General features: G+C 38.8%; 1 protein-coding gene across 1 annotated transcript in view; it reads left to right on the forward strand.

Annotated features, from left to right (window-relative positions):
* Positions 1-15,168, forward strand: part of LOC145987807 (fer-1-like protein 6) — a 70,906-nt gene that overhangs the window by 43,649 nt on the left and 12,089 nt on the right. Inside the window, exons 18-22 of the mRNA XM_083122515.1 lie at positions 5,125-5,396; positions 5,768-5,938; positions 6,440-6,588; positions 8,354-8,484; positions 9,825-10,012. Coding sequence (XP_082978641.1) covers positions 5,125-5,396; positions 5,768-5,938; positions 6,440-6,588; positions 8,354-8,484; positions 9,825-10,012 — 911 coding nt within the window. The remainder of the gene's footprint in view (positions 1-5,124; positions 5,397-5,767; positions 5,939-6,439; positions 6,589-8,353; positions 8,485-9,824; positions 10,013-15,168) is intronic.

The following is a 15,168-nucleotide window of genomic DNA, read 5'->3' on the forward strand; positions in this document are numbered from 1 at the left end:
TACAGCTCGACCTTCCAGACAAGTTACGGTTAAAAGACCTTGTACACTTCGCAACATCTTATTTGACCGCCATGAAAAATTTCAAAGTCCGGAATTCGTAAATTTGGCAGCATAGCGCTTCAGAGCCAACTAAGAGTAGCCAACTTTGCAACATTTCTTCTTCCTGAATGAAAACGCTCTTGTGATTTTTTTTTTTAATTCTTTCACATTCCATAAAGTAAAGATACCCTAAAGCAGTAATAAACTATATGAGTAGACAAAAAAATGTTAAGTAGAAATACGAATGTTGAAAATATTTCAAGATTCTTCGTTCTGAATTTGAAAATAGGAAAATTTATGTGCATTGTGAAACACTGAACAGGTTCTCATCCACCTGGAAAGAATTGCGGTCACATTTGAATGCAAGAAGGCACATTTATAATGATTTTATGCGAAATGTTTAGTAAAGATACCTTGCACAACATCAAATGATTCTGCAAAGTGTGTCTTTTCCTTGTTTTTTGTCGAAAAATGGTTCGAAACTCCGGCACAATGTTGCTTCAACTGAGATTAAAGTGTTTTACTGAGCTTTCTGTTAGCAATGTCCTGGAGTAGTTGGTTAGATGACAGCACTTTCGTATTTTTACTGTTCTCGTCAAGATCGAAACTTCGTAGGTTCAAATCCCACCCTTTCCTTATTATTTTTTCCTCTTTATTTACCGAGTACGAAGTGTTCTAATAACGTAATATAATATTATATGATATTACTGCAAATATTTATGCGATGCATGCTCGGTGGCGGCGATTGGGTTTCAAAACTGATGGGTCAAGGTGGGAGGAGGGGGGAGGGCAAGGACAGTTTCTTTCCCTTGGTAGATAATGTTTAGCATAGTGCTGGGTCATCTGCCCCTCCACACTCCATAATCGTCGCCACTGTGCATGCCTCAAGTAATGCTTCTACTAATGTTTTTAATCTTTCAGTGATTGGCAGGATTTTAGGAAATACTTTTCCTTTCATTCAGCTGTCATAAGTTAACACATATTAAGAACTTACATGTCAACTTTCTCCATCCGGAAATGCTGGACATAAATCGCATAAATATCAACGGAAATATCCAAGAATCGTAGATAAGCATTCTCGTCCAAAGCCGTTTATTTCCCGAAAAAGATTTTGCAAAGAAGTAGGTTTGAACCCATGACCTTCCATTCCATAAGCAAACGATCCCCCTACACCACACGGTTCATGTTATTTTATGCACTCGGTTCGGATTCCACTTTAAACTGTAGGTCCAGTAATGATTAGCCTTACTATGCATAAAGTTGACTTAAAACACCAAATCAACCAATTCATCTCCTTTCAGAGCGGGCCTTCTATGATACTGTAGTCGGCCAGCATCCGAAAATACAGTTCTGCTTCGCGTATACCAGAGTGTAATTGCATTTAATATTGTGGCTAATTTTACTTTAAAACTACAGATTAAAGCGATAATAGTGTCCAGAAAAAGAACCTCAAAGTAGATCTTCACACAAAGTATTTTAATCCATTGCCAAACATTTCAGTTAAGAATAATATTATGCTTTTCCATTGACCGTATTTTCGATTCATGGTGAATTTGCTAAAAGGATCATGTCAAGAAATCTAAATATGGAAGTTTTACTAGTAAATGCATTTAAAATGCACGAAACAACAGGGGAGGAGAAAAATAAAAATACTGACAAATAAACTAAAAGCCAAAAAAGGCCGAAAAATGAAAAAAAAATGTAAAATAGAAAGTGTTTTCAGGCTCTAACTGAAGGGAAACGGACATGATATCAGGTTTAGCATTGTTTTTAAGGGTCAGAAAAAAAGTTGATTTTTCATCAACTTCCGGATCCTAATTAGTAATTATGACCATTGAAAAAGTTGGAGGTAGCTTACTTAAAATGTTCTTGCTGAGGGATCGTATCGTCCCATATCTCCACTTCATAATAAAGAAAAACATCAAGTTCATATTTCGAAAATGACTTGGAGTTTTCTACCACGAAAATATGTTTTTCATAGTTTGAAGTTCGTTAGTATTATCTTTCAAGGTTTCCATTGTTTTAATTTCACACATATTTTATATTTCATACGTTCCTCTCTCTTTTCATACAGTCTTTGGAAAAAAGCTGAAGTTTCTTGTCAAACGGGGTCTGATTCAAATGACTCATTTTCGCTCTCCTGTTCCTACTTTAAACAAACAACAAAATACTTCGTAACTAAACGATTGCTTGTTCAAAACACAGAATTTTTACACAATTTACAAAATATGACAAAACGCCAATAGATATGTTCATCATTTTTCCCATTCGGCGTTTCTCGATTTTATCTGAATTAGTTTCCTCATGAAAATTGCCATGAGGAAATTATAGATATGACATTATACTCGTATGTGAATTGGTTTCTTCACACTGGTAGCAAATTTTAACATGACCTACCTGGAGAAGAGGTAGCGTGCTTGATTCTTACGAGGGAGGTCGTAGGTTCGATTCTCCACCTAGGCAGGATTTTTTTCAGGAGTATATCGTTGGGTGTATCCACCGTGCTAAGAAGTTAACATTGGTCTCTGTATTTCACGAGAGGCAAGGAAATAGTAAGAGAAAGTTATTTCGATGATAGGAGGAAGTCACATGCCACGTGGAATGCGCAGAATCAAGTTACATAGAGCTAAATCTGTAATTGTGGTTTCGAATATTGCAAAGTTAGTGCGGAAAGTTTGTTATATCTGATACTCGAACTTTCTGTTCAAAGAAGACAAACATTTTAGATACAAAGCAGTGAGGAATTAACGATCATTATGAGGTTTTGAATTTTTTGTTTGTCACTCACTATGTAAATACTTATTAGTAGTTTCTTATCGAATCAGCCTTCGTCGCAATAACAATTTATTTATGTTAATTAGCGATTTACTATTAGTTTTAGACGCATGGTAAGATGGTGGTGAGGGGATTGACAACAGTCATTACGAAGGAACGGACATAAAATTACCAATGTTAGCAATTTGAACTCATTAAACGCTCTCCTTCGTTACAGTACTGCACTACATCACTACTTAACATAACTGTATATCTTTTTTTAGTATATCGAAATCAAATAATCAATATTTTAGGTGTCAGTGAAGAACAAACAATAACCATAACTTAAATAAGATTACATTTTGCATCCTGAATACATATATGTGATTTGTGAATTAATCATGATGTGTGTGTTAACACAACATATGAACAATAACTAAAAATAAAAGTTTTAACTTTAAATCCTGGAAATCTCCAACTTGTAAGGGGAAATATGCGCAGAAGGGACGTCCCTCAAGTGTGCATCAGATTCATTTTTAAAATATTCTAATATCAACGGTATCTGTTCAGCAAACAAAAAAAAAGAAAAAAGAAAGAGGAGAGGGTGGGATTTGAACCCGCGACCTTTCACGTTTGATGAAAAATAAGGATAGCAGCGCCTAACCAACTGCTCTATGTTAACTTAATGACGTTATATCCTTAAAAACATGTTGACGTTTATGAAGACTCCTACCTTCCTGTGTTTCAAGCACATTTTCTCGACAAGTTGTGCAAAATATATGTTTTTGAGAACTGTTCGATATTATGCAAGGTATTGTAAGTAAAATGTCGCATAAACTCCTCACAAATTTGCTTCTTTCTGCACAAACTTGATGGCAATTTCCTCCAGGTGGAGAAAAACTCTATTCAGTGTTTCAACCCCCCCAAATTTCAAGTCGAGCAAGCAGAATCGTGAATATCCTTCAAGGTCCTCTTTCCAATTTATTATTTCTGTTTGATTGTGTATTATAATAGCGGTTTATAGTTTCTAAGTTCATGGAAAGTGTTAAATTGAAAACCTATTACCGCAGCGTTTTTCGTCTAGTGGAAGGACCTACTCAAAGTTGGCTACTCTCACCTGCAGCTGGAGTGCAATGTTGCTAAGTTTACGATTTCGGGACTTAGAATTCTTTCGGGGCGGTCAAATAAGATGTTGCGAAGTGTACCGTACCTGCTTCAGTCGTCCAAAAATGTTTTTTCTCTCGTTTCAGGAATCGGTTCGAATATATTTATTTCTCTCTTCTTTTTTATTCCTTTACTACAGAAAGGATGTTTAAGAGGTGATGAACTGATGATGATTCGAATTGAGAATGGGCAGTAAAAACGTAGTCGAAAGAAGGTGAAGTTGCAAAAAAAAAGCCGTTAAGACCTAAAAAAGGCTAAAAAAGGACCAATAAGCCAAAAAACGCCGAAAAAGGCGAAAAAGGACAAATAAAACCCACCTTTTTCTGGCCTACAATGACCCAAAATGAACATATATATTATGTTGGGCCTCGTCTTCGGACACTAAAAAAAAAGGACCTAGTGATAATCAATGTGGACTACATCTACGTATTGCATTACTGTAATGCTTAATAAACATATTGATATTGGTTCTTGGTTCAACTCCTGTACCCGGCATGGTTTTTCCTTTGTGTTTGTCACTGCATCATCATTCTCGTCACATCATCATTCATCTTTGCGGTTAACCTAATGAGGTAAGAAAATAACGTTAAATAAGAAAACCATAATAGACGTCTGTATTTGTCGGCTCTGTAACATGCTTTTCCGACATGGGTGTTCCATGACGATCAAAGGGGGATTTATAAATTTTGGGACGCTAACCTATCCTTTGTTTTTCGGACTTCCGATATTATTATTATTATTATTATTATTATTATTAACAGTTTTTCTATCATTGTTACGTACCCAATAGGCTTAATACTTGTAAATAGTTGCTTAGTTGAAACAGAGATGGCAGTGCTAGGTTGGTAAAAAGGAAGGTCCCTCTATTATAGACAAATGATAGCGTATTTAGGCGTAAAAGTAAATTAGAAAGATGAACAATAATAAAAGACGGTGTAGAAAGAAAAGAAAATATAAAGATAACCAAATTAAGAAAGATAATGGCAAAATTAGCAAAGTGCTCATATGCAAATATACGCGAAATATAAAGAAGTAAAAAGACTGATGTAAATTTGTGTCTCCTAATAGATCATTGTTCGCTTTGTTCGTTTATTGCGATCACCTTGGTGGAATCTTTTATTACATTAGTGGTGGTGCGTTCCTGATTACGATTCCCTTGTTTTCCAGGGCTCTTTCAAGCTCTACCGCTGGCCCCCGGAGAAAGGGATGCGCTATGTAACTCCTCAGGGGCATGATCTTCAGAAGGGGCTGTTCCAGGCGACCCCGTCAAACAGTGAAGTCCGCGTCCTTCTGAGGGTGTACATTGTGAAGGGGACGAATCTACACCCTCAGGACATGGACAGAAAGTCGGATCCCTACATTGCACTCGCCGTCAGTTCCAACAAAGTCTCGGACAGGGAGGGATACGTCCCCAATCAGCTGAACCCTCTGTTTGGAAGGTGAGATTCTCAATCTGTGTATGTTGTCATACATTATAGTGCAGGAGACCTTAGAAAGATCGCTTCGCGGGCTTACAGCAGACGACAATATGGGGGTGTGTCTGCGAGAAGCAATCAGGTCCGCGAATGAGCGAGCCCGGTTGCCACAGCTAGCTCGCTGCACCCTTCTGGAAGGGTGAGTGACCTCTGCCTCTTGCTACCTCGGCCTGTTTGTTCGGCTGAGGAGCAGACGACACGAGAGTATCGGCAATAGTGCGCTGTAGACACATGCATTTAAAATATCCGTCTTGGTAGTTTCAGCCCACAATAATCTATTTCATTTTCACATATCGAAGATAATGAAGTGTTTTGTTCATTGAAATTTCTTTCAGATGCTTTGAAATGAGCATTGAGTTTCCCAGGGACCATCTTCTGACCGTGCAAATCTGGGATCGTGACGTCGCCACGAGGGACGATCTGATTGGCGAAACTCAAATCGATTTGGAAGATCGATTCTTCAGTCGACATAGAGCGACTTGTGGGCTTGCCACAAAATACGAACGGTAATGATAGTCATGTTCTAATTTTTAGTAATTACGTTTGTTCTGTTTTCTGTGTTGTAATTGACGTATTAGCACCATAATCTCTGAGTACCCTTACTTTTGTGGTATTTGACTGGATAGTTGCATGTATGCACAGTGACCACCATAAGTGGATGGTGTTGTGCCAAGTTGTACAAGATCAGAGTCAGTTACAAGGCATGACATGAATTGTGACGAGTTTTCGTTCAGATTGATGCCTCATTATCATTCTGACGTTTAGAAATCCAAATATAGGACAATTTGAAATCCAATTAAACATTTTGAAACACCCTGTATATTTTAGATGCGATAGTGATATTAAGTAACTGCGTTAAACCTTGTTGTTAAAGTAGGCAATGCATTAAGACCTAAAGACAGTGTAAAATATGTGGCTCATATAAACCATTTCTGTCTCGGATAAGAAATAGAAACTACTATTTATATACTCACATGCGTACTTATTTATCAGTGGTTTCCCTGCAGGAAAGGAAACAACGCCTGGAAGGATGGTAACAACCCAACAGAAATTCTGGAAGAACTGTGTAAAAGATACAGAATTGACAGTCCTTCCTATTCCGACAGAGAGGTGAGAGTTGGAGGTCTACGTTTGAGACTGACGGGAAACAGAACAGGTATGCTTTTGCATATACACAATTTTTAAGGTTTCGAGGTATATTCCGGTTCCATACGAACACTTTAAGAATGTGAATACCCCTGAGGGTTCAACATTGTCAGAAAAAAATATATTAAAAATATTCTTCTGAGAGCCGAAATGTCAGTGGGATTCTGCGCGAGAGATCCAAAATTAATTCCTAGGGCGATCTCAAGAATCCTTTTTATAATTGAGTTACGTTAAAGATTGAGAAGCGCTTTTGGATATTTTGTATTGGCAAGAGCTCTTGGAATAATTGAGTTACCTCAAAGGGCGAGATACGTTTGGATATTTTGTATTGGGCAGAACTCTTGAAATGATTGAGTGATTGGGTTAAGTTAAAGGGTGAGACACGTTTGGATATTTTGTACTGAGAAGAGCTCTTGGAGTAATTGAGTTACGTTACAGGGTGAGACACGGTTGGTTATTTTGTATTGCGAAGAGCTCTTGGAATAATTTAGTTACGTTAAAGGTGAGTCTTGTCGATAGTTTGAATTTGGAAGAACTCTTGGAATAATCTAGTTACGTTAAAGGGTAAGTTTTTCCGATAGTTTAATTGGGAAGAACTCTTGGAATAATTGAGTTACGTTAAAGGCTGAAACGTCTTTGTTTGTATTGGGAAGATTTCTTGGAATGATTGAGTGATTTATATTTTGTATTGGGAAGAGCTCTTGGAATAATTGAATTACGTTAAAGGGTGAGATACGTTTGGATATTTTGTATTTGGAAGAACTCTTGGAATAATAGAGTTACCTTAAAGGGTGTGACTCATTTGGATATTTTATAATGGGAAGAAATCTTGGAATAATTGAGTTACTTTAGAGGGTGAGACACGTTTGGATATTTTGTATTTGGAAGAACTCTTGGAATGATTGAGTGATTGAGTTATGTTTAGGGGAGAGACACGTTTGGATATTTTGTATTTGGAAGAGCTCTTGGAATAATTTGATTACGTTAAAGGTGAGTTTTTTCGATAGTTTGAATTGGGAAGAACTCTTGGAATAATTGAGTTTCGTTAAAGGGTGAGACACCTTTGGATATTTTGTATTGGGAAGAACTCCTCGGATAATTGAGTTACCTCAAAGGGTGAGACAGGTTTTGGGTATTTTGTATTGCAACAATGCCTTGGTCTAATTGCATTACGTAAAGGGTAAGACGCGGTGTGGATAGTTAGTACTGAAATTATTGAGTCGCTTTATGGGGTAAGCCACGTTTTGTATACTTATTATTGGGAAGAACTCTTGGAATAATTTAGTTACTTTAAGGGTCGAGAGAGTTTTTCAGTCGATGTCCGTGCATAAGTGACCAAGACTCAGTGAGTGGCAGATTCACAAATAACAGGGGAGAAGGGTTTATGGAGACGTCTACTTTTTCAGTTTCATTACGAACTTAAATTTATTTGTAAAATATCTAGCTTAATAAGTTTAATTGTGCTTACATTTTATACATGTATAATTTTAATTTGAAAATACGTAATCGTATGCAGTGCTAAATGAAAGTAGAATATTCATATTACAAACTGACGTGTTTGACTACACGGGGAAGATTGTTCAAATATACATGCTATATTAACCTTAATAGAGAAGAGTTAGTTATGGAGATATCTTGTCTACCTTATTATTCAATCTAGCACTAGAAAAGAAAGCGGCATAAGATATAAGATTACGTGTAAATTGTGTAGATATTTTATGATTTTTGCATGTTTTGACGGATACATTTTATTTAAATGTTTCCGCCGTCTCTAGATATGAAGGAGCAACTGGCGCTCGCGGCTCTCCACAGATGGCGCTATGTGCCGCTGGTAGGACGCCAACTACTTCCGGAGCACGTGGAAACCCGGTCGTTGTTCAATCCGAAGATGCCGGGCTTAGAGCAGGTAAAATTGGTTCACATTTCTGTTTCTTTATTTGTCTCGCTAATTTCCGTTTCCAGGAAGATAGAATTTACTACAATATTGATTGATTTGGTGTTTTAAGTCCATTTTATGCATAGTAAGGCTAATCGGGACTGGACCTACAGTTTAAAGTGGGATCCGAACCACTATGTGCCTCCACCGTTACTACAATATTGGTAGTATTTGCGTATTTGTTCCTCGCCTTCTCTCTTTTCCTTTACTCTTTTTCTTTTTATTGCTAATTTCTCTCTCTCTCTCTCTCTCTCTATATATATATATATATATATATATATATATATATATATATATATATATATATATATATATATATGGATAAAAGCAAGGAGGGCCAAAAGGGCTAAGTAAAATTTTTCTACTGTCCGGTGAGTGTTTCCTTTTACCTTCTTTGATTTATATATATATATATATATATATATATATATATATATATATATATATATATATATATATATATATATATATATATATATATATATATATATATATATATAATTCTTTGTTCTTTCTTTTTCTCCGTGTTTCTATTTCTTTATTTCCTCTCTCACTCTGACTTTTATGTTTCCTTCTCCTTTCTTTAATTGTACGTCTATCCATCCATGTCTCCTTTTGTCTTATATTTTCCTATTTTACTTCACATTCTCCTTCTCTGCCATATCTCTCTCTTTCTCTTCCGCATCTCTTAATCCTTTTCTATCTTACTCAATTGCTTCTTTTATTTTCTTTCTCTGTTTCGTTCTCTTAATTTATTTTCTGTTCCTCTCACTTTATCACATCTTTTATTTATATTCTCTCCATTTCTCACTATTTCTCTCTCTCTTTCTGTTACTCTCTTCCACTTCTTTCATTTATTTTCTATTTTTCTGTATAGTTTATTTTTTTGCTCTCTATCTCTTCGTTCGTTGCTTTTATATATTTTCAACTCTATCACCTCTTTATTTTTATTCTCTCTTTCACTTCCTTCATTTCTCATCTGCCTTTCTTACTCTATCACTTCTTTACTTGTTCTTATATATCTGTTCTCTATTCAAACATTTCTATTTTACTATGACACGTAATCATGTCAATATATCTGACTTCACTCATACAAATGCTCTTCCATATGTTAGTTTAGTGGTACATAAATTACTCCACTGGTTAGTTCAATTAAATAACAATTGTCGATTTTCTGTGAAGTAGGATATCTAAGCAGTTACTCGGTGAACACAATTCGAAATTATTTTAATCCATTTCGACCAAATTATCCTGTTAAGAAGTTCACATGTCAGATTTTATTTTATAATTTAACTTTCGGGTATTTTCAGGGTAAGGTGGAAATGTGGGTCGACATGTTCCCCCTGGGAGGGCCCAAACCCGGGCCTAAAGTGGATATATCCCCTAGAAAGCCAGAAGGTTACGAAATGAGGGTGGTCATCTGGAACACAGTTGAGGTTCATTTGGTGGACGACAACTTCTTCACGGGCGAGAAGATGAGCGACCTCTACGTTAAAGGGTGAGACAGGTTTCAGATATTTTGTATTAGAAAGAGCCCTTGGATTAATTGGTTACTTTAAAGGGAGAGATGTGTTCTTTTGGAAAGCACATTAATTGGAATAATTGAGTTACGCTAAAAGATGAAACACGTTTTAAATATTTTGTAATGAAAAGAACCCTAGAGTGCATGCCAAATCTCCTGCATATGGCGATAGCCAATAGCAGCGCACTGCAGCGGTGCCATGTCGAAATCTCACACAGAAAAGAGAGTGGTTGAGCGAAACGCCTTGTCACGGAGAGCACGGAACGTTAGATAATATAACATATATTAAACTTAATGGGAGAAAAAATCATACCTGATTAAGCCAGAGGGACTGCCAGGGGCTCCTCTTCATTCCAACAACTGCCGTCGTCGTCCTCATCGTCACTGACCGCACTACTTTCGCCCTCTGTGTCGTCCTTCAAATTTATTATAATTGGGTCCAAAATTTCGTCCCGATCTATCCCACTTACAAAAACCGTTTTCCTGTAATTGTTGTACATGTTTAACACAAGCGGCTCATTGTTCTTGTGTTACATTGTCAAGTTCTTCGTTAACAAGTTAACAACACATTTTAATGTGTGGTTCTGTTTTACCTATGTCTCGTCAAGGTAAAAGATTGGTCTCGAATCACCAGACACTCGAATTTCGTGCATAGTACGGAGGAATTTTACCCTGACGTAACAATGTCACTTCTCTCCATCAGAAATTTACGACCGTCGTTGGTTTTCCTGTTGGCACTTCTTAAAGTCAATTTTACTTCTCTATTCTTCACTCGAACATGAGAACAGGAACGAAGGGAGAGCAAAAAGGATACAATGCAAATACGTTTATAATAACATTGCTTCTACACAGGGAACTGTATAAGCTACAATCACGCTTGTTTTTCGTACATACTCACAAATTCATTACCTTTCCATCTGTTGAACTACTGACGCTTGAAATAATCTATTTATATCCGAGCGCCAGGTACAAGATTTAGCAGCGAGGTGAAACAGGTTCTGAACTAGGCAACGCCGCACGTCTGTGATTCGCTGGTGCTGTTCAGCCGTTCAAGGCCATATGCAGGAGATTTGACGCGCACTTTAGTTGGAATAATTGAGTATGTTAAAGGGTGGGACATGTTTTAGACATTATGTTTTGAAAAGAGCCGTTGGAATGATTCAGTTACATTAAAGGTGAGACACGTTTAAGATATTTTGTATTGGAAAGTATTCTAATTGGAAAAAATGAGTTACGTTAAAGGGTGAGACATTATTCAGAAATTTTGTGTTAAAATAAATCCCTTGGTAAACACTCTTTGGATATTTGTATTGGAAAGAGCACTTTCAATACTTGAATCATGTTGAGCGGTGAGGCGCATTTCAAATACTTTGTGTGGTAAAAAGCACTTAGAATAATTGAATCAGTGATTCACTTATCTTTATTAATGATTAGCTCACTATTCTTTTCAAATATCATCCCTACCCATAATGCATTGCCACTGACCCACTCCCCACACATTTTTCTTGGAACAAGAGGTTCTATATAAACTGAGAGCTTCGTAAATTTCACTGTTGTTTCCAGTAAGTTTTTTACATGTAAAAATATTAACAATAGTGCAGCGATCATAATGGCATTGTGCATAAGTAAAAAAAATAATAAATAATAATAACATGGTTACATATCCAAGGCTCATTCAATATATAACCGGAAATATGTTGTAACAAATATTTATTACAAGCACCAAAAGAACTACAGTACTATGTTTTCAACATATCCTCCCCCCAGTTCAATGCACCTACGCCAGCTCTTGATAAGGGCACTGATTTTCAGGAAAAAAAATTTTTGGATGCTTGCGTAACCACTTATGCACCGCTGACTAGACTTCGTCGTCATTCTGGAACCTCGATCTATTTAGTGCCTCTTTCCGCGGGCCAAAGGTGTGGAAATCGGAGGGTGCCAGATCGGGCGAATATGGAGGGTAGGGTAAGCACTCAAACTTTAGGTCCTCGATGGTAGACAATGTGACACTGGCAGTGTGTGGTCTCGCATTGTCATGGTGCAAAAGCACACCAGTGGACACCAGACCACGTCGTCTCTGCAGAATGGCTGGTTTCAGTTTTTCATGCAAAAGGCTGGAGTAGGTGGTACTGTTTACATTATGAGCTCTGGGCATGTAATGTTCAAGAATTGGCCCCTTGTAGTCCCAAAACAAAGTTAACATGACCATTTCGGCACTCCGTTGAGCACGCACCTTCCTCGGTCTGGGAGACGAAGGATGTCGCCATTCCATTGTTGTCCTCTTACGCTCTGGTTTATAGAAATAAACCCAACTTTCATCTCCAGTGACAATACGATGAAGAAATGCCTCACAGTCAGCTTCATAACGGCGCAAAAGCTCCCTGCACACATGAACACGTGTCTCCTTCATTTCCGGTGTCAAACGTTTCGGAACCCACCTCGCACACACTTTCCGAACCTCAGAATGTCATAACTGATACACACAGAGAACTAAATGCATCATACCGATTGATGCACCAGAACGCGTCGATTGATGCACTAAAGTGTGTTCTATGGCATCTGCAAAGAATCAGATTCACATTTGATGAATTTTAGTTAATTTTTGTATGTCGTAAGAGAAACACGAAAGTGCATCACCTGATGCAAGTGAGGATTTATTCAGTCGAGATGCATTATAATTATAATGTATCATTTGATGAGTTTTGATGCACCTTCCTGCATCTTTTTCAATGATGCACTTAAACGTTTCGTCTGAGCTACAGATTTTATTTAGCTCAGATGAAACGTCTAAGTGGATCATCGAGAAAGATGCAGGAAGGTGCACCACAACGCATTGAAGGTGTGTCAAAATGCATGAAATGATGCATTATATTGCATCTCGACTGAAATAAATCCTCACTTGCATCACATGATGCAATTTGGTGTTTCTTCTACGACATACAAAAATGAACTAGAATGCATCAAATGTGAATCTGATTTTTCGCAGATGTCATAAAACACACTTTAGTGCATCAATCGACGCGATTTGGTACATCAATCGGTATGATGCATTTAATTTTCCGTGTGCTGATCCTACACTTATTTCCTTCCATCTGGGAAGCAATTTCACTGACAGTAATAGCCGGTTCTCCCCTATCAAGTCCTCCACTTGAGCAGTGTTGCTTTCTGTGACTGCAGTGACAGAGCGACATAGACGCGGAAAATCTTCAATACTGGTTATGCGCTGTTCAGTGGCGAAGCGTGCTGTCTCTGTAAGGGTAGGCACAGGACGGAGCAGGGATTGAGGGGGGGGGGGAGCTGTGTATTTTTTAAAAAGTAGTATGTTGAAATATAGCGCCTAGAAAATAAAAGATAACATATTGCCTGAATATCGTCTACTGCTGTTCGAAAAAGTCGGGATAGGGATTGTAAAGGACAATGTAGTGATTAAGACTCTCGCCTTCAAGAAGTAGAAGGTTCGATTCCCCCTGGAGGCATTGGTTCAGATTTTACTTTAATCTACAACCTTAGTGACAATGAAGTTCGACCAGTCACAAATATAGGAGTGCATTGTGAAAGAAGGAGAACACGTGCATATGCTGAACATATTTTATTCAGCAGGCTACATGGAACAAAGGAAAACATAAATTTCCGCTGCAACGCAGCAATGCATGGTGTCCACACAAAATAAAACATTTTCGTCCATCTACACGTGACATTGAAGTTCGACCAATGTTAGAGGGGATCCTGTTTACCATGGTGTGACGCCGCCCCGTCGGCGAATAACTGTGGCAATGCGTCGGGGCATGCTGCGGACGAGTCGTTCAAGGTATTCCACATCGATGCGGTGCCATTCCTCCTGCAGGCAGGCGATAAGAGCAGCCACTGTCGTGGGTCCCTTCTGTTGCACACATCGCTTAAGAACACGCCACACATTCTCAATGGGCGAGAGGTCGGGACTCGATGGTGGCCGTGGCAGAGTTCGCCCGTGATGGCGAGTCAACCATTCTCTTGTCAGCCACGCTGTATGAGGCCTGGCATTGTCGTGTTGAAAGATGAGACGCCGCCTGTGGAACAGGTGCCTTCGCACTGTGGGAAGATGCCGCTCCAGTATGCGTGTATAGGCGTGTGCATTCACAATGCCCTCACAGACGTGTAGTGGGCCAACCCCAGATGCCGTCATGCATCCCCATACCATCACTGACGCAGGTTTCTATACCCGACGTGCATAACATTTTGCTTCATTCTGTTCCTCCTTCCGACAAATGACTGTTTTCCGTATTTTCCCGTACACAACATTGAAAATGGATTCGTCCGTCCACAAAACCCTGTTCCACTGCCGAAATGATCCCCGGTACATTCGTGCCCACCGTAGTCGATTGCCTTTGTTCAACATGGAAAGGAAGGGTTTACGTTTCGCCTTGTACACTCGGTAACCGCATCGCTGTAGGTAACGGCGAATGGTTCTGGTTGACACTTCAATGTGAAAGCGTTCTCGAGTCCACAGTCGTAATTCGGCCACAGAAACATGATTGTTGATCTGGATATAGCGCCTAAATATCCGTAGGTCACGCACGCTCAGCAGGCGATTGTGACCGGGGGCCTTACCTGGCTCTGTAGTACCCGTATTTTGGTGATGTTTGATGATGCAGTGGACGGTTGACTTGGGTAAGTTCAGTTGGCGCCCTATTTCCCGTTCACTGAGTCAATCCCGTTGCAACTCCACCACTCTTCTCCTCACGGTGTTGTCAATAGGTTTGCCCCTGGCCATGGTGATGATGCACTGTTGTTCCTCGGTGCACAGCACGCGCTTATATATGGCGGACTCCCTTATCGTGTCCGTGACGTCATGCTTCCGTCGAATGCGCCACTATCTGGAATTTTTCCGTATAGGTCTGGTGCCTGGTCGAAGTTCAATGTCACGCGTATAGTTCCCCGTTTTCGTTCTTTACGTGACCTTGGGTGCAACATGCTGGGATCACGATTCTTGCCTGCTCACACGCCTCCTCTTACACACATGCGTCACTTCTGCGGGTCACCCATTCCACCGCCTATCCCTCTGTGCATTTAATCACGTATTCCTTTCTGGTCGAACTTCATTGCCACCAAGGTTGTAGTCTCGATTAGATATCTGAGACCTTCTGTCTCGAAGA

This window comes from Lepisma saccharinum, chromosome 5, assembly GCF_977018435.1.
Source record: "Lepisma saccharinum chromosome 5, izLepSacc3.1, whole genome shotgun sequence".
In the NCBI taxonomy this organism is placed as follows: Eukaryota; Metazoa; Arthropoda; class Insecta; order Zygentoma; family Lepismatidae; genus Lepisma; species Lepisma saccharinum.